This window comes from Lampetra fluviatilis, chromosome 9, assembly GCF_964198595.1.
Source record: "Lampetra fluviatilis chromosome 9, kcLamFluv1.1, whole genome shotgun sequence".
NCBI classification, from domain to species: domain Eukaryota; kingdom Metazoa; phylum Chordata; class Hyperoartia; order Petromyzontiformes; family Petromyzontidae; genus Lampetra; species Lampetra fluviatilis.
The window spans coordinates 8,049,948-8,070,735 of record NC_136283.1 but is presented as its reverse complement, the minus strand read 5'-3'; the positions used below and the strand labels follow the sequence as shown (position 1 = coordinate 8,070,735).

The following is a 20,788-nucleotide window of genomic DNA, read 5'->3' as shown; positions in this document are numbered from 1 at the left end:
ATGCTTGCAAGTATAAAGCAGCACAATACCCTGGCGTGTTCACGTCTTCGAATTTTTATGATATTGTTGAGCAGAGTAAGTTAAGGGATAATTTAGTGCACCTCATTAACGTGGTGCTTTTTACGTACATTAATTTAGGTAATGAATTAGTCCTCGTTAAGTGTAAGTCATTAAAAGTACACTGAACAAGTTTATCCTGCCTTAGAATAATGGTATGAAATAGTCACAGGCATGGTTATGTATTGCTCAATGCTGCTGTCTTGGATGGACAAACTAAGTTTCCATCTATTTCATGAACAAAGTAAAAATTGCATGTGAATTGGACGCATGGGAAATTATTAGACTGTACCAACATTCAGAGCGCTTCCTTTTATCTCCGTATTATTAAACAGCAGGTTTGCTCATTGTAAATTAAATTAAGGCACCTTGAACGTTGCCTCAGTCACAATTGTTTAACAGACTTTGTCACAGAGACGCATGAGATTGAGTTGCTGAGCAATGCTGGAAAAAAAATCAACTGCTTTTATTAATCAGTGAATTACAAACTGATTGTCTAATTAAGTCATCATTAATTCTCATTAATGAACATGTCATTACATGATTAATTAATAGAGCTCGTTTATGGGCTCTTACAAACCATTACTGAGTAATGCAGCTCAGCACTATTTTAATAGGATTCCAGAAAAGCCAATAGGCATCCATTCATCATGGCACTGAGTTCACTTGGCAAATTGCACTTCAACGGGACCATTTGAGGTAAGCACTGTGGAATCTGCAATGTTTGGTGATGAGATGACACAGCTAAGCATTTTCACCAACCTGCACTGACCAGCGTGGTGAAGTTTGCTCAAATTGCCACCTTGGCTGACTTGCCAAAGTCATGGCTCTCAGTCTCCAGAAAAATCCGTAATTCACCAGCCATGCTGTCGCCTAGGAAGGTGATAATGCAGGGAGTGCGAAGAATCACTGGGTGTCAACAGGACGCATTGTGGATGTAACTCCAGTAATGCTTCTCAAAAGACGAGTACTCTGTCAAATAGAACCGTCTGATTGAGATACATAAGTAAGGACATAGTTGGAGTTAGTGAGGTGAGAATTATATCCATGCTTACATTTAAACCGATCTGAATAGTAGCAACCACTTCTGTCATGGAGGGAGCAGTTGAGAGTCATTTCGGACGAGTGGGTTCCTTAGATTCTCTGGAATCAAACATTGAGTTGTAGTGTTCAAGAGAGTATCAGATTTAGTTATCCTCCTAAGATTAAGACTGTTGAACCACTGAAAGCTAAAGATAATTCAAACATATGCCTCAACAACGAGCCATTAAGATGTTGCAGTAAACCAAGTATATGAAGAAATTAACTTCGGAATGAGGGCAAAACACAACATACATCATAATGGGTGACTTTAATGCGAAGGCAGACAACAGAAATTATAATGTAGATGTTTAATGTGCATTAGGGTGAGGAGATTTATATAACAACCACCTTTAAAAATATATATATAATAAATGTATCAAATGGGCATGGATGATCTGAGATGTAGAAATTATAAATAACACATTTTCAGACGTGTCTGTTCCAGCAGATTCACGACAGGAAGTGATCACAAGTTGGCACAGTGCAGTTAACACTTTTAACATTACTGGAGGGAGCACTGGTCTAATTACAGGCAAAAACAAGACATCATGGGACCTCCTTTGCCAGTACCAAAATATGAGAATAAGTTTTTCTCTCTTATCTGGCAGCAAAACAGGTGTTAATTTGTTAAAAACACCAAACTGAAACCTTTTACAAGGAATCATGTGTGCATTAACCACAATACTTGCAAACAAAAAACATACTCTGATAATATACGCTTTTTGGCGTCCTTTGGTCGAACACCGTTTGAGACGAAGCTCAAAAGAAAGCTGTCTCTGGTGTGGACCAATCAGTTTCTAAGACAATGCATACATTAGCATAGTATGTTTTTTGTTTGCATTTAGACCACAAGTATTGTGGTTAATGCAGACATGATTCCTTGTAAAAGGTTTCAGTTTGGTGTTTTAACAACTTAACACCTGTTTTGTTGCCATATAAAAGGGGGAAAACTTATTCTCAAAAACAAGACAGTCAACCTCAAAACCATCCAGTCCAGGAGGTTGGATGCTTTAGACAAAATCTAAGCCACCGATTGAAATCCCAAGAGAAGCAAGATCGTTAAATGGATGTCACCACTATGAACAGTTAAATAATTGGTATTGTAATGAACAGTGTAGGGAGGGTGGGAATAAAACAACGGATAAGAACTTGTTGGATACCACAAAAAGTGCAACGGTGAAATATAGAGAAAAGAAAAAATGACATTCAAAAACTTGTCAGAATTCACAGAACTCAGTAAACCCGAAGAAAGATAATGACAATATAAATCAGAGAGACAGAACGAAAGTGGTTGAATGTGTCATGATGAACAATTGGAGAATTAAATCAGAAAATAAAGTTTTTGATTAGTCAATCACAAGTTGCAGTGCTTAGAGAGCAGGACGAAACCATAATACATTGCAGAGATATATCATTAAGATAGTGGAGCATTTGTCTGCAGTTCTCTACCGGGTGATGATGATGGTGATGATGATGGTGATGATGATGTTACAGCTTGATTATGTTTTTCCAATGGTAGTACAGTACGTTTAAAATATGGTTTTCCTCCATATACTGATCCAGTGCAGAATGAGTTAGTACACTTTATACAATAGGTAACGTCACATATTTTCAGTGCCTGTGCACCATGTAAATATAAATTCAGATTGCCCATCGATGACCCTATAGTATAATGAAATCAATCGTGTCATTTTGATAGGTTCGAGTAATATATTTGATGTTTCAGGCTAACGCTGCATTTAGATGGTCGCCACGTGCGTGAAGCAGTCCTTTTACAATATTGGGGGTACACTGGGACACGGTGAATGTCGGAAGCCGAATGTAATGCGTCGCGTTGTTTTAGGGGCTCCCTTCAGCGCTAGTTTCCCCCCCAAGATGGAAACTCTGTGGCAGGCACACACGTGGCAATGATTGTTGGGTTGAGAGTAGCCAGAGGGGCCCATGTTCATTAGACAAGCTGGCCCACGAATACTGTTTGAGGGGACACAGCATGTGGCTTTGCCTCCTCTTCAAATGTGTTGAGGGTAGCTGCTCTCCCTGCCCCCCCCTACTCCCGCCTGCGCGTGCCCGCTCCCTGATATTCCCACACTTTCGGTTTGTGGAAGCCATGCATCAACACTGCCCCAATATCTAATACGCTCTCCCATGCATGATCGTGCATATTTTACATTGGGCATAATAAATATTGTCAAAAATATTAATGTGTTTACAATTCAGAACTCGCTTATATTACAGTTATAAATTCATGATATATATACAGCCTGTTTATTGCAATGGACACCTACCAAGCGTTTGCTTGGCATGCACTTAAAAATAATATTTAAAGAATAGATTTGAAACAATAAATATGTTTTTTGGTTAATACCATATTTACATAAAAAGGCAATCAAAAACGGCCACCTTCCCTCCTATGAAACATTCTGCTTGTAGTTGTGAGCAGCGGCAAGTTTTTTCAAGTATTAAACATTTTGAGACTAGGCTCTAAAGAAAGCTGCCTCTGGTGTGGACCAATCAGTTTCAAAGAGAATGCATAAATTATTATCGGAGCATGTTTGTGTTCGCATGTTCACCACAAGTACGTGTGATTAATGCAGACAGGATTCCTTGCTACAAGGTTTATGTTTAGTGTTTTAACATCTTAACAACTGTTTTATTTCCAGAAAGGGTAAAACCAATCCTTATATTTCTCATGTATTGTTTGATCTTATCTGCACAACCGGTCACGTGAATGTTCATACCCTAACACCACCAGCCTCCTTTAAAACGTTTCAATATCCAGACTTCCCAGCGGTTGTGGAAGAAGGCCAGGAAGATGTGGCGCGTGTTTAATTGATTTTTGGATGCACAGAGTTAGAGAAATAAACGCAGGCAAGCTGTCTTGGTGCCAAAGTGCTGCCATTTACACTTCAGCAGTATGGTTAGAGAATGAAGTCTATAATGTTACAAACGAAGGCGGCACACTTTTAATATCATTGCTCATCCTGGACCTCTATGCACACGTGCCAAGTCCATTTCCCATACTTCCTGAGAAATCTTCGAAAGAAAGTTAATAAACTGATGAACTAGAACAGAGACTCTCTTTACAAACATCTGCTCATGTCTATAAAACGAACTCTTCATTGCAACCTCCTGCCCACAAGTCCTTTAATTGTCATGTATAATCATCAGCCATGCTAAATCGACTGCTGGATTAAGGGCTCCCAAGCAGCCACCACCTCTGTGGTGATCCTGCAATGCGGCAATCCACCCAACACCTGCACACGAGCTGATATATTCGCTCCCATAGCCATGTGCCGACTGTTACGTTGGCCCTCAGGTATATATAATTAAAACCAATTACACATCCAATGTTAACTCTCTAAATTCACTAGAAATTAGTTGATTTAATTTGTAGTCTCGTGAGACAACGTTTTTGCTACTTACTGAATGCGTTTCGATTGTAATAAAATATATAAACTTTACGTATTATGGTTTTTGGAAAGAATTCAGGTTTTGTTATTCTTTCATTGAAAAATATATTCATCACTGCAAAAAAACTTGTTTTTGTCAAAATGTTTACTCCTTTGGAAATCATTTACCTCATTATTGGAAGTCTACTGCTTCTCCAAGTAGCCAATAACAGTTATGTTGGCAGGCTTAAAACTTCAAACAAATAAACTTCAAACAAATAAACTTCAAAAGCTAAATATTTTTTTCCACAAATAAAATCCAAAACAAAGGAGCCCAATCTTTATGGAATGGCACCTACTATGCGTTTGAGAGAAAAAAAATGTATGCAAGATGATCCATTTATAGATACTAGACTAAATAATGGGAATAGAATATATAAAAACCAACATTTCATTTGAAAGCTTCTTCGTGTCTCCCACCACTTCCAGTATACTTATTAAATTTTTTAACACTCTGCTCGGTAATATACGGGGCCCATCGCTTTCACAAAATGTAATCATCTATTGGTAAGAAAGTTAGAGTCATTAGAAATCAGAGGGGTGTCTATAAATAGATCACCCTGTTTCATAAAAGTTTAAAGTCGATTTTATTTCACCAGGTGAGAACTCAAGAGACCGGAATGAGTCAAATTCTCGAGACAGAGACCGGGGATCACCAAAATAACAAAAAGCCACGGGCGTCAACACAAGTGCAGCAATGCAACAAATATCATTCAGAGCAAAAACAACAAAAATTTGACATTCGAGACAAATGTTGAGCGGAGGTTGTTGAGATGCCTCCCAATAATTTCACTTTGTAACAAAAAAAAATATTTTTTGTTCCTGGGTAGTTAAGTGTTATTTTCCAATTGCTTCTGCCACAAAAGTACATAAAATGGCTATTATTCCCCACAAACCTTGCTTTTGTGACCAGGACAGTGATATTTTGAAATATACCTATTTTCAATGAGAAAACGTGGTGTGCATTTGTGTCATTCCTTCACGTAAAGTCCTGGTCGCAAAAGCAAAGTGTTGTGTGGAATAATATCCATTTTCTATACTTTTGAGGCATAAGCAATTAGAAAATGACACTTAACTTCCCGGGATCAAAAATCGTGTTCGAGGCTTCGCATTACAACGGCTTGCTGCCCCACGTGCCCGCCTGTCGCCCTTCGCAGCCTCTGACAGACGCGACGGCGTCCGAGGGCCAGCTGGTGGTGCTGGAGTGTCGCGTCAAGGGCTCGCCAGCACCCAAGATTACGTGGTACCGAGAGGACGCTGCTGTGGACGATTCTCCCGACTTCCGTCTCCTGCAGAAAAGTGAGTGTGCCCCCCCCCCTCTCTCTCTCTGGTCGGCAGTCCGGCATGGAACGCTTCACGAATTTGCGGCATGGAGATCATACTGGTAGGAACCACCTGGTTCCACCAGCCCACAGGGGATCAGGGGATTATTGTGTCCGTCCGTCCGTCGTGCATCCAAAAATGGGAGGGGTGGGGCTGGGTGGAGAGGGGAGGGTGGGGAGGGGTTGGGTGGGGAGGGGAGGGAGGGGCTGGGTGGGGAGGGGTGGGGCTGGGTGGAGAGGGGAGGGTGGGGAGGGGCTAGGTGGGGAGGGTAGGGGTTGGGTGGGGAGGGGTGGGGCTGGGTGGGGAGGGGCTGGGTGGGGAGGGGAGGGAGGGGCTGGGTGGGGAGGGGTGGGGCTGGGTGGAGAGGGGAGGGTGGGGAGGGGCTGGGTGGGGAGGGGCTGGGTGGAGAGGGGAGGGGAGGGGCTGGGTGGGGAGGGGTGGGGCTGGGTGGGGAGGGGCTGGGTGGGGAGGGTGGGGCTGGGTGGGGGGTGGGAGGGGTGGGGCTGGGTGGGGAGGGGCTGGTCACCCCGTGGTGCCCTTATAAAACTCAACGTTTAACCTACTCACGCCGGCTTGTGCCCGCCCTCACAGTCGGGCATATTTGCGGAATACACCACGCTGCCGTTGACCCTGGCCATTGACCGAGCAACCCAACGTTCCTACCAGCTCCCTCCGCAGGAGGAATGTGTTTAAAGCCTCCCACACGAACTGGTGCGCAATCCGCACGTAGTGCCTGGTCAGCACTTTGAGTTTAACAGTTTCCTGCATGGGAGGCCCGTGTACATTATAAATGATGACGATGGCCAAAGTCGTTATCCGTTGGAGAGCTTTGTTTTGTTCATGTTTGGGGAAACGTTGTCCGCTCCAAAGTATGTTAATTGATCACACACCAGGTGGGGATGTTTTTTACTCTTTGGTTCGTCTTCACCTGAAGACGGTTGCTTGTGTTGCGATCGAAACGTCGTGATCTATTATTTTTTCTATCTACGTGACTTTACCGAAAGAACCAAAGAGTATGGATTCCTGCAGTCACGAAAGCTTCAAATCAAAAATGGGGACATTTGAGTTTGATCAGTCACAATTTCAGGAAACACACAGACCACTCTACCTTCTTATATCTGTTTAACATAAATTGTACACACAGTCAAGTTTTTGAAGACCTGGTTTTGCATAAGATATATCCAGCTCGTGGCGAGAAATAGTAATTACATTTCTCCGTCTGATAAACTACAGTGTTTTTTTTAAGCAGCGCATTCCCAACAAACGTTTGACCACCACTTGCACACTAATGAAAGAAAGATTACTTATTTTTATTTGTGTTTGGTTTGTGGCTGTATCCTTCATAGACCCCCCCCCCCCCCCCACAATTTATTGAACAGTTGCATACAATTTATCATATTCCTGAATTATTCCGAAATTGGCGAGCTGAACACACATTCTAATGCATTCCGTAACCAACACAAATGTGTTTTCCTGCAATCTAGCAAAAAAATGTTCTTGCAAAGTGGGCGCAACTGAGTGAGTCGTGTTTAATATTATCGGCTTTCGATGACAAGCCTGTAGCTGATGGGTGCCAGGCTGTTTGGGGCCTTGCAGGCCTAAATCTGCCCAAACTTGCACAGGAACATATGAGCTGGCATAGAAATTACGAATGCTTGCCAGGCCACCTTGGTACACACTGTGTACCCTTCGGCACTGTGTTCCAGCCAACACCGTGAGTGCTCTTCTGTAGACTTTGCTGGCCTGTCATCCACTTTCATGGGCTATTTAATTTTAAGTCATCAAAATTTCCAGCGATGCGTGAGAAAGCCACGAATGAGGTACGTTAGTTCCTCTGCCACCCTCTTCACATTGCACTCTGTTTTGGATAGTGTCCTCTTTAATTTATTTTAGTCTTCTTTTGTATAATGGTTATACTTGTAACCAGTAGCGGGCTTTGCTTTACTATTAAACTACGGGGAAGGTACATGACTTAGTATACTGATGATGGAGAACAAATTGTGGAAGTGTTTACTATGAGCTTTAAAGCAGTCGAGAGCTTTATGCTAACTCTGCCCTATTGGTGTAAATAAAACTTACCGGCTGCAATTGTTGGCGGCCGAAATACCGTAGAACGATTCGTGATTTTATTTTTGTACTTAAAAGCATAGACTCGATTATATTTGGGCAAAATGTCATATTTCTAGTTATGTGAGTAAAAATGTGCAGGGCTGCACCTGTACCTTCATCTTATTGCCACCACGATGCATCGTAGTGGTAACAAGCCACCATGGCCATGCGTTTCAATGCCGCAAGTTGTGATGGGAACGCGGCAGCTGCACTCACTAGAGTGTAACGAGCCACCATTGACACTCTTAAGCATCTTCCTTGGAGACCATCTGGACGATGGGTCATAAAAGCGTAGTGACGGCACGTTCCTGGCATTCGTAGCATTGCTTTCCCATGGCAGGATTAATTGTGAAAGGTCAAAAAGACACGGATTGATTAAAACCTGTCGACGCTGCACGAGCGGAGTCTCTCAAAGGGAAGAACGTGTTTTGTCAACCATGAAGCCTATATATTGTGATGATTAGCTCTTTATTAATTCATTGATCAACTGATCAGGTAATTTATACAGTCTATATGCTCACGTGTGTTTATAAGTTTGCGTATTACTATGCATGTATAGATGCATCCATAATATAGTTTTTTTTTGGGTTAGATCGCATAAATATAAATGTGTCGTTAAACCCGCCACCACCCGACACAGCCAACTAGTAATGTTTGTCACGTAAACAGAACATGCCAATTCGTCACTAGTACAGCACACGGGTGTGTTGGGAGCTTCATCAGGCGTCAGCCAGATTTGTGGATACATCCTCCCGTTTTGTTCCTTAAGTAGAGGGATAGGTGTGATGACGTCACTTGTGAGCCCTACTTATGAGACAAATCATGGATGCTTACATAGTCCTAGTCGTCTTGCATGTGCTCCTCATGAAACTGCAGACGTGTACGTCACTCATAAGTCCCAGAACACATTCGTGCTCCTCAGCATTAAGCTGCTACTATGGCAAATACAATTCCTTGCAAACAAGACACAGTGCCCCAAAGTTCACGATCACACCCATCGGCACATCATTTAGTGTGGGGGGGAATGTGTGAGCAAGGACACTGGGTGTGCATAACTGTAGATGCACAACATGTGCCACGTTAAACCCCCCACTGTAACCATTGTTTGATCATTGTGTTGCATTCTTCTGTCTTGACTCCAGGTTCAGTTGGGCAGGCTCTGCTACAATCGTTCACTCTGAAGGCCTTTGCATGTGTAATGTAGTAACTCGGCGGGAGACGACTTCACGGGTAACACACTCTTTATTTTATCAAACTCGTTCACAGGTGACTAACACCTACTTTGTATCTCGGGTGACAAACACCCACTTAGTATCTCGGGTGACAAACACCCACTTAGCTACTTGGCGACTAACGCCCACTGAGCTACTCGGATGACCAACATCCACTTAGTATCTCGGGTGACAAACACCCACTTAGCTACTCGGCGACTAACGCCACTGAGCTACTCGGATGACCAACATCCACTTAGCTACTCGGCGACTAACGCCCCTGAGCTACTCGGGACACTCCCTGCCCGGGGTATCCGTCTCGACTGTGGGTCCCCAGCCCGACCCACGGGGGCGTCGGACCCCGGGTCCCACAGCCTCGCCTCCGAGCCACACAGGGCCCCGGTCCCCACAAGGACGGCGGGACTAGGGGTCTCGTGGCACTAGGTCTTCAGCTCCGTCTTCGGGTCTTCAACTGGGTAACTCTCCCCGAGTGCTCTCGCGCGTCCCCCTTTATACCCCACCTGCGGACGTCGCTGCGAGCACCCACTTATTCGACCAATCGCCGGGCGCTGGCTACGATCCTCTTTTCCCACATCTCATCGTGCCTCACCACTCACGCCGCGCCGCCCCGTCATCTGTCACTCCCGGCGCGCGCGTCCACACCACGCCCACAACGCGTGCCCAACCCCGCACCCTGCGCCGCCCCGTGATCCATCACTGTCACAGTCGGCGCACGTCAATACCACCACTACATCACCCCCTACCACATAGCTCGCAGCCGCCCCGGCTGCTATAAAAATATACAAACCCCCCTGTGTGCCCCGTAACACAACACAACAACAAGAACAACAACTAACCTAACAACACAACACGACGCGAACACTACCATCCGCAACCCTCAACCAATGCCACCGCGACAATAGAACAATATATACAAACCGGCGAGTGACAATAGCAATGTGTATGCAAAAAGGAAAATAAATGGAAATTTTTTTTTTTTCTTTCGACTCGTGCAGTGTCCCCTTTTTCTTCCGAGCGTCCCTACAACGGGACATTACCCCGGCAGAGGGGAACACCGGGCGAGCTCGGTGTAGAGAAAAAACGTCTTCATGAAAATTGTTGAGACCTAGCCCGAGTCCGCCTTGCCGGTCCGTCGTACGGCACCAGACGCGGTTGAACGTCCGGTGGTGCCGGCGGTTCAGGAAGACATCGGCCAGGCATCCAGGACTCGTGCGTGCCCCGGGGTTCAGGCTCTCGACGGTCAGCAGCCGTCAAGCCCGAGGCACCGGGTTTTGTTGGGATGACTTGTGGCCCTGGTCGTCGTCCCGACGTGGTCCTGTGGCGCGCTGACGCGGGGCCCGGCACCCGGCTGCGACGTGACCCCGAAGGCCGCAGTTGTAGCAGACGACGGACGTCGTAGGTTTCGGTTGCTCCAGCTTGCGGGGCGAACGTGTGGGCGAACGACCTCCCGTTCTCCACTCCCCCGGACGCGATGCAGCGAAGGCCTGCTCCTGCACCGCAGCTGGCTGAGGTTCGGCGATCGTGGCGGCCAGTGCCGCGTTCCCCGCCCATTTGCAGACGACCCCCGGCTTGCGTTTGAGGACCTCGTACGCGTGAATGCTCGTGGCGATCGCCAGGGAGCAGATATCCATCTCGTCTGCCACGTTGATGGGGACCCCCAACTCGTGGGCCAACACCAGCAGCTGCTCCGTCACCATGGCGTCCTTCCCCTCCTTATCCATGCGGGGAAAAGCTGCATCCGCCAAGGCGAGTAGTGCCGTGCGGTAGGCTAGCGTCGTTTCCCCAGCCACCTTCCGCCGATCGTAGAACTGGTGGCGACACGTGGAGGGCGGCCCGAACACCTTCGCCATCAGGTGTAGTGCGGCCTGGAGCGTAGAGCGGGACGACCTTGCAGCAGATGTGAAGGCTGCAAGCGCGTCGTCGTCAAGCATCGCTGGCAACGCACGCAGGGCAGTGGTGTCGGACCACCCCGACATCTCCTGATGAGCGAGGAACCTTCGTTGGAAGGCTCCCCAGTCGCCCCCATCCGCCTTGAACGCCGACAGCGCGGGCAATCTTTGCTGGAGGACCCGATCGTCGTCGACGTCGGAGAGATTTTCCCGCGCTCCGCTGGAGTTGTGTAAAATGTCGGCTCGGTTGTCAGGCGCAAAATGGAGGGCTCCGGCGCGCGCTGATGACGTGGGCTGCGCTGCGCGGAGGTGTCCGGCCACGTGGCGTCCGTCTTTCCCGCCAATCGGTGGCGGCCCCCCAAAAACGGCGGCAACTTCCAGACTTTTGGCGCGAAGCGCCTTTTGGCGGGAATCCTCCAACGTCGCTTCCTCCACGACCCCCGCAGCCGTTTTTCCGCTCGCCGGAACGGAGATGTCGGCCAAGACAGCGGCGGCGGCGAGTAGCAACTCCGCCAACCGGGAGTGCGCGTCCTGGAGGCTGGTGTCGGAGGCAAGCGGAGCGTCGGCCATCACCGCGAAGTGCTGCATCGGCGGCAACTCCTCGTCCTCTACTCCCGAGGTCGGTGTCCCCGGTACGCCGTCGTCATCCCGACCTCGCTCGTGGGTACGGGTAGTCTTCCTTGTGTCCATACTTCTTGAAGACAGGTTTACTTCTGACGCCAGTTGTAATGTAGTAACTCGGCGGGAGACGACTTCACGGGTAACACACTCTTTATTTTATCAAACTCGTTCACAGGTGACTAACACCTACTTTGTATCTCGGGTGACAAACACCCACTTAGTATCTCGGGTGACAAACACCCACTTAGCTACTTGGCGACTAACGCCCACTGAGCTACTCGGATGACCAACATCCACTTAGTATCTCGGGTGACAAACACCCACTTAGCTACTCGGCGACTAACGCCACTGAGCTACTCGGATGACCAACATCCACTTAGCTACTCGGCGACTAACGCCCCTGAGCTACTCGGGACACTCCCTGCCCGGGGTATCCGTCTCGACTGTGGGTCCCCAGCCCGACCCACGGGGGCGTCGGACCCCGGGTCCCACAGCCTCGCCTCCGAGCCACACAGGGCCCCGGTCCCCACAAGGACGGCGGGACTAGGGGTCTCGTGGCACTAGATCTTCAGCTCCGTCTTCGGGTCTTCAACTAGGTAACTCTCCCCGAGTGCTCTCGCGCGTCCCCCTTTATACCCCACCTGCGGACGTCGCTGCGAGCACCCACTTATTCGACCAATCGCCGGGCGCTGGCTACGATCCTCTTTTCCCACATCTCATCGTGCCTCACCACTCACGCCGCGCCGCCCCGTCATCTGTCACTCCCGGCGCGCGCGTCCACACCACGCCCACAACGCGTGCCCAACCCCGCACCCCGCGCCGCCCCGTGATCCATCACTGTCACAGTCGGCGCACGTCAATACCACCACTACACATGCTCAGACAAATTCCACCTCTTGCCAACAAACTCAGGCTGAATGGCATCAATATCAGCACACCACGGAAGCAATGCAATGCAACAATTTAAATGCATGCTGGGATATCAGAACAAAGGGCAGATGATGTAGCCAAATGTCACACTGTAACCTTTTAAATAAATTCATGGCACCGTATGCTGTGGAGAATTTGCTGCTGATTGAAGTAAGCAAGAAAACATGTTGCCAATTAACATGGAGTTACGAGGGATATTTAACATGGCTGAGGACTACACCGCAAACACATCTGTGCTTTGTTCTGTTTGAAAATACATGTTAAGTGGGACATCTGTATAAAGTATTTGTTTTAGGATAACCACCAGATACCGCCACGCTTTGCTCTCACCTTAACCACCCACCAATGAGAAAGGCCACTGAGTGTCGGTTTAGTTGATGTGGGGAGTCGCGGTGCATTTATGTTTTGTTCAACGCTGCGACTTAACCCACAGAACTGTGTCACCTTGGAGAGAGGGGGCACTGGCTCGGGTCTACCCGACTGAACACCGTAAACCTTTCACGTTGAAGCCTTTAAGTGAATGCCCTCATCCAGCTTGCGTTTAAAGGGAAAGTATATTGAATTACGTGGAGCTCAGTGCTACTGATTGGTGGAACAGAATGGACCGCTGTGATTTCCTTCCGCTCGGCAAACACCTCGACAGCTTCAATTTCCAACAAGAAATATTGCCGTGATGTGGTACATTCACTTCGATTGAAAGTACATATTCGATATGTTGTATCTGAAATTGAGTGTTCAATGTTGTGTAGCTTCAATTGTAAAGGCAACAAAATAAACTTCATACTCACAATAAAGTAGGTAACAACTACAGCGAAGAGAGCTCTAAATTAAATCAACGCTAAGAATTGATTTAATTTAGGGCGCAATCTGCGCCATAGATGTAGACAGAGTGAGCGAGCCACACGCGTGGAAAGCACAAGGCTGCAGACTATGAACAGCAGTCACACGAGTGTAGAAGAGCATTATCTTGCAACACTTTGCACCATGTGAGTTTTTTCAGCTCAGCGCAGGATTTGTAGTCAAAACAAACATTCGCTTGGTGGGATTTAAACTCTTGACCTCTTGTTTGCAGGGCAATTGATCCACTCACCTAAGCTATAGCACGAGAGTGTGAGAAAGTGCTCCATACCTTGTTTAAGCGAAAGCGTCTTTAATTCATGTGGTGTTTCCATCTTAGCCTGACCCAATGCTTAACTGAAGTGTGCAGAGGTTTAAATTTTGATTTTAAGCTTTCGTGACTGCAGGGATTCATATTCTTGGTTCTTTCGGTAAAGTCACGTAGAAGGGAAATAGTAAAAATAAAAAAAAGCTTTTATATTTTTATTATTTTATTATTTCCCTCCTACGTGACTTTACCGAACGAACCAAGAATATGTGATGTACAGCGCTACAGCCATTCGCTGGTGGTAAGCAGTGCTGCTGCACCACATTGCCCTGCAGTGTTCATGCAGACCAGGGCACGGTTTGAACTCTGATCACAGTTTTTTTCTCGAGCCATTAACTTGGCTCACTCGAGTCAATAAGCAGTCGTCGTCGGTTGTCACTTGCTTCCTGTGTCTGTTGACACGTTTTTATTTTATGATGTTATTTTAGAGCAGAGTGCCAAAGATGGGAAAAATGTTGAATGTTAACATTTGTGCATCGCTATGAAAAAAACAAATTTTCTTGATTTTTTGGGCCAAAAATCACAAAGGCATTGAGGGTGTACAGGGACTTGGTGGGAGATGAGTTGGAATAATGAGGCAATTATGGTGGGGATGTCCAGACAGTCTATGATTTTTTAAAAAGTATTAAGGAATCAGCCATTCTCCTGCTGCATTATGAGCGCGCGACATACCATTAAACGAAGACACATGCAGTCAATCACGTGTAATTATGTTCAATTAGTGGAGTATTTAAAAACACTGCAAGTCAGTGGCATGAACAAACGTGACCGCACATAACCAGACTTATATCACGAGCATGTTTTGTTGATGTTGAAAATTTTTTGCAATGGAACATTTTAAAGTGCTTATATTTGCATTCCAGTGTGATTATAAAAAAATATATCTATTTGTCTTGTTTGGGCAATGCTCAACGAATAAAAATACAAGTTTCAATTTATTGATTAATATAAATGGCCTGACTGTAAGCTTGTTCATAAGCATCGCTTTGGAAAGGCCTTCCACAGATGAACATGATCTACTTTCAAACTGAATATGCTGCTACAAAGTATTTTTAGGCCTCGAATCCCAGAGGCAAATGTGGGGATATGCCTGCAGACACAAACATGACTGTCAAAACTATTGCAATATATTGTTCCTCCTTTGTGAATGTCCAACATGTACCAAAGTAATTGCCAAAAGTATATACATTTTAAAATATTGTTTTAAATATTGATACTGTGTACTTAAGGCAATAACCCTAATCGACTACATAGAAAGTGCCATTTCATAACCATCAACGTACCTTCATGAGAAATCTCACAAAGCCCTCGATAAACGTGCTGGTTAGTAGCTCATAATCAACGTTTTTGGGTTTAGATCGCGTTATTTATAAATGTCGTAACCCTCCACCACCCGACACGGCCAATCAGTAAAAAAGTGTCACGTTGACAAAAGACAAATAGTTCACTCTTTAGCCCACCGGTGTGTTGAAGCGTGAAACCACAACATTTACAATTTGAGTACGACGTTTCGCTGGTACACACCGGTGGGCTAAAGCAGTGAACTATTTGTCTTTTGTCAACGTGACACTTTTTTACTGATTGGCCGTGTCGGGTGGTGGAGGGTTACGACACATTTATAAATAACGCGATCTAAACCCAAAAACTATGATTATGAATAATATTGCTCGCGAAAGCCTACGTGTTAAACTGGTTAGTAGCTACTGGCTCACGTCATAGCTGGATGAATGCCGCCACAGTGTCATGGTTACTGGAATTGCAAACCTGAGGTCGTCGGTCAGATCTGCTGACATGGCAGTTGAAACAATGGTGAAAGTTTCATCTTTCCCTCCACGTCTGTCAAGTTTATTTGTTTACGTTGTTTAGTTGCATTTGCGTGAGTGACCGCGCAGCAGGTCACGTGTGGTGGGGTAAAGTGGCAGTACTCCCCCCGCACTCTTCCAAAGATGTACGGCCGGCGTGGAAGAGGAACCCAAATGCCCTCTAGAGGGATTCTCAACAGCGTCTTCGAGCAGAGGCCTTTATTTATTATCATCATCGCTGGGCAACTATAGTCACACTAAATACATGCCAAGTCATGCAATCGATGTTGGCTTCAGTGGCGGTCTCCAAAATTTGCATGCACGAGTGATACTCCCACTTGCACATGGCTTCATGCGACAGCTACATCAACAGGCATTGAAGTTTTAGTGCCCCCGCGGCGAAATAAAGCACTGAATATGAGAGTAAAGGTCCTGGTGTTCAGTGGCAATGCCCTCAAGATGTTCATGTGGCATCACAAAAGAGTGATAATGATCCATAATCGTCGTGACCGAATTGTCCTGTGCTTCCTAAATGAGCAGCTGTGCAATGTTTTGTCGTTTAGAATTGTCGGGAGAGCAATGGCCCAGAAAACAACGATTGTGGCACAATGACAAACGTTGTGGGGGTGAGGTATTGATATGACCTGAAACATGATGTTGATTATGTCATTTTGCTCATAATAGAAGTGTCTATTATATGGGCACACTTGTATCAACAGTATTGCTGACATACTCGTATAAACTACGGTTGATTACTGTATTTCACATATTTAGTTCCAGCAGCAATGCTATTTATTTTAGTATGATCTATGAGCACTCTTTTTGCGTATTCCTCTGCGCATCCAACTTATGTAACCGAGTGGCGTCTACTGCCGCCTGGAATTGATAAAAAGAGCATTCAACTTTAGTAGAACACGTTGCAAAACTATTGCTTTTACATCCTGCCATACGACAAGAAGATGGAGATTGCGTGGCATGTTTTCAACTTTTATTTAGAAAATCTAATTTTAAAAAATATATAGATATACGGTTTTCACACGAGAATGTGCGAACGAAAGATTGACCCGCGACGATTTCATTTGACTTCTGACGCTCGTATGCGGCGGGGGGACTTAAAGGCCTAATCACATTGCAAAGGCGTGCGGGCAAATTGATGCCACGTGCTCTATTTATATTGTAATGTTCCGGGACTGGATTCACGACTACTATACAGTACTGTATTACTTTTGACCAGGTGCCAAGTGATTTTTTTTAAGGGGTTATTATTTAATAATATAATACCTTCATGGTGGGTATAAAAATGCCCCCCCCCCCCCGTCGCCTCTTTGATGTTATAATCATAACAAAAGTTAAACTAGTCACCCACGTGAATGTAAGTCCATATAGAGCGTGGAAGCTACCACCGCTTAAGAAATTAAGTGTTGTGTGAGTCAAAGGGACAGCCATCCGCACTGTGATCACTTCCAGAGGCAATTTCACGCCACATTGAATCCAAATGCCACACGCTGGTGGGGGGAGAGAGGGGGGGGCTTCTACAGCTTCCTTTTACGGCGCGATGTTCAAAATTACTCTGTGAAGTAAACGCGTCCAAATGTGCACACGCCAAAGTGCTTGAGCCGCTCGCCTTTTCCCCGAGGTGGAGATGACCTCACAAATTAGCAGGAGGCCATCGAGTTGCGTTTAATGTTGTTATGCTCCTGCGCTTAACCCCCCCCCCACCCCCATTGGCATCATCACCATCGTCGCCATTGTCATCATCATCGTTGCCATTGTCATCATCATCATCGTCGCCATTTTCATTATCATCATCGTCGCCATTATCATCATCATCGTCGCCATTATCATCATCATCGTCGCCATTATCATCATCATCGTCGCCATTGTCATCATCACCATCGTCGCCATTGTCATCATCATCATCGTTGCCATTGTAATCATCATCATCGTCGCCATTGTCATCGTCATCGTCGCCATTGTCATCATCATCATCACCACCACCAACCAACCACCATCATCACAATCTATCGCTGAGCTAAGTTCTTCAAAGCGAATGGACATGTGTCGCTGCAGTCTATACTCGTGCCCAGCAATCCATCGCTACTGCGTGTTTCTTTTTCCCTTCTAATAATGCAACCCACCGCATGCGTTTGGACGTTATACAGATAACACAATAAGCTTGCCTGCATTAATAACCAGCCACCTGCAGTTGTATCTACAGTATGTGCAGCGACATTAAACATGTATGACTTTCTGCATTTTCTGTATAGTGCACGCTGTATGAGGTGTCCCATTCAATGGTCAAACAAAAGCGTAGCATGCAGCTGTGTCAACATAAGGCGGCAACCCTTATGGGCATTTCTAAAGCTGACCTATTAGGGCAACTCAATTTCCTTTTTCACGTGAACACCCCAACGCAATTGGAATGTTCCGCAGTTCATTTCTAGCGCCTCCATTTCTACTTTAGACACCACTGTGATACACACAGACAATCGGCATAGGAGGAATAATAATAGTGCCGGTCACGTGGTGTTGTTTGACCATACTTCACTACGCTGGTTAGTGCGGTTTGGTAAAGGCGGTGGGATGCCCAGGACCTGTTCAAACATCACTCGCCAGCAATGTTGGCCGTGGCAGGGAATTTAACTCAAGTGTGCGGGGTTCATAGTGAAGTATGCTCACCACTCCACATGTGCATAGACCAGCATAGTTCATGCCGGGTCAATCTCTACATAACTTGTGCTTATAATCGCTGCTTTATTCACTGCTATTTTTGGTAAAGGTTACTCACTTTAGACCTATTGTGACGTTTATACCTGGGGTTTATGATTGTTCTCTCTGCTTCTGGTCTGGGCTGAAACCAACAATGTGATTTATTTAGAGTTTGCTGTATATAGCATATAAATAAACCTGCATCTCTAGACGACAAACTGGTTGGTCTCAATCATAATTGAGGTATATTGGAAATATCCAGAGCGTGGAAACACACAATACATGATAATTGGTTTTTGGCGTCATCTGGTCCAACACCATGTGAGACTAGACTCTAAGAAAAGCTGTCTCGGGTGTGGACCAATCAATTTCAAGGACAGTGCATACATTATCAGAGTAGTGTATTTTTTTTGCATTCCGACCGCAGGTATTGTGGTCAATGCAAACATGACTCCTTGTAAAAAGGTGTCAGTTTTGTTGCCAGATTAAAGGGTGAAAAAACAATTATCATATTTTGCTACTGGCAAAGCAGGTTCCAATAGTGTAAATGCTCACACAATACATGTAAATAGGATTATTAGCACATTTGGCTGTTCCATTGCATGCATTGCCTTGACAGTGTTTCAGACATGTATGTTGAACTTATTTTGCACAGTACGTAGCCAACCACGCTCATCGGACATGCGGAGGAAGGAGAACAAACTAAACACAAAAAGCAGTTCTAAAGATATGAGATTTTAATGTAGGTTTAAGAGTGCACAGTTCCAGTGGCTTCGTAATATCGTAAGGAAGAACGTTCCAGACGGCCGCAGAAGCGCACCTGACGCGCGAGCGATACAGTGGCTGTCTCTGTTCGATGGCAAGCTCAAAGCCGCTGCTGCAAAGATGAAGCCACTGCGAAAATGAATATAATCAGGGGAATTTGACTGTATGATTTTTAAAACTTTTTTTTTGCATTACCATTTCATCGCGTGTGTGTAGCTACGACACTGTATATTTATATGTGCAGTGCCCATGTGCATTATTGTCTGTGTGAAGAGCTTTGAAATAACACAGCTATCCTTTCACTGCAGCGCTGATATTGCACTCACACGCTCGCACACTTTGCAGACCATCAATTGTGGGAGATGCTGCTCGTTGTTTAATAAATTGCACGGGAAGAGAGTGGTCAAATCAAAAGCACTCCTGGGTTGAGCCTGCGCGTGGTGGGAGCACTAATGATCAGCCCTAAACACTCAGCCTTCTCGTGGGGACGGGGATTTTGATGAATAGTGCGCTTAGATGATAGATGGACCACCTTGAGAGGCAAAGTGTCTGCCGAGCGTTCCGTGAAGCCGGAGCGTGACGGGATCCTGGGGAGGGTAGGGGGGACTGTGCGGGAGGGGGGAGAAATGCATTTTGCAGGGAGTACATTTTCTCTAGAAACTTTGGTCTCCATGGGAGATGATGTTGGATGGCAGGGCCATTGACGTCAAGCGTACTCGCGAGGGTTGCCGGGAGGGTGGTTGCCGTTATCGCTCGGCTGCCTCCTTAGTCACGCAGGGCAGTCACGGGGTTTTTTTTTTGTTATCCAACCGTGGTGGGGAAATGGTTTTGAGGGAAGGGTCCTCAGATACGCCAGACTACAGAAGGGAAAGGTCGCACCTTCACCACGGCCATGCCTTCTTACCGTGTTCCCATAGCGATACAGATATCCGCCGTTGCTGTTTTAGAAATTCTATGCTATACCAGCAAAGGACGTCTATATATACACACTATGGTTTGGAAATGTGCCCTGCACAGATAATTTTACATTATTTTAGGAATTTTCTCCATCAAGCATCCCCCAATGCAATTTTAGTGGCAAAGGTCACGCATTTTCCTGCTTCCATGTGTATTTATTACACCACAGTATAGGCAAAGCAATTGCATATTTATCTGGAAATATAATTGTCACTTCATATATTTGTCACTTAGGGTAGATTAGATTGATTTGCTAAAATATATTTGAATATTGAATGCACGTATTGCTTAGTTATGTTTAATATGACACCAAAAATCAACAATGTGCCTGAAGAGGAAATGTTTAAATATGCACAGTATGTATGTTGAACTTCTTTCGCGCCGTACGTAGCCAACCGTGCTAATCGGAGGTGCGGGGAAGAACAACAAACTGAACACAAAGTGCAGTTCTAAAGAAATTAGTTTTCAATCGAGATTGAAAAGTGCATGGCTCCAGTGGCTTCCTAATATCGGAAGGAAGAGCATTCCAGACGGCCGCAGAAGCGCACCTGCAATCGCGCAATGCAGTGACCGTCTTTGTTTGACGACTAGCCAAAAGTCCATATTGCCTGCTATGACATGTAGTCGCAGTGAGAGGTCAAATAATACTGCTTCTTTTCAGGAAAACAAGAATTCCATCCAGTCTTTAAGAGTCATT

General features: G+C 45.7%; 1 protein-coding gene across 1 annotated transcript in view; it reads left to right on the top strand.

Annotated features, from left to right (window-relative positions):
* The window catches only part of LOC144934181 (palladin-like), a 156,641-nt gene that overhangs the window by 57,341 nt on the left and 78,512 nt on the right, over positions 1-20,788 (top strand). The window contains exon 7 of the mRNA XM_078859742.1: positions 5,747-5,888. Coding sequence (XP_078715868.1) covers positions 5,747-5,888 — 142 coding nt within the window. The remainder of the gene's footprint in view (positions 1-5,746; positions 5,889-20,788) is intronic.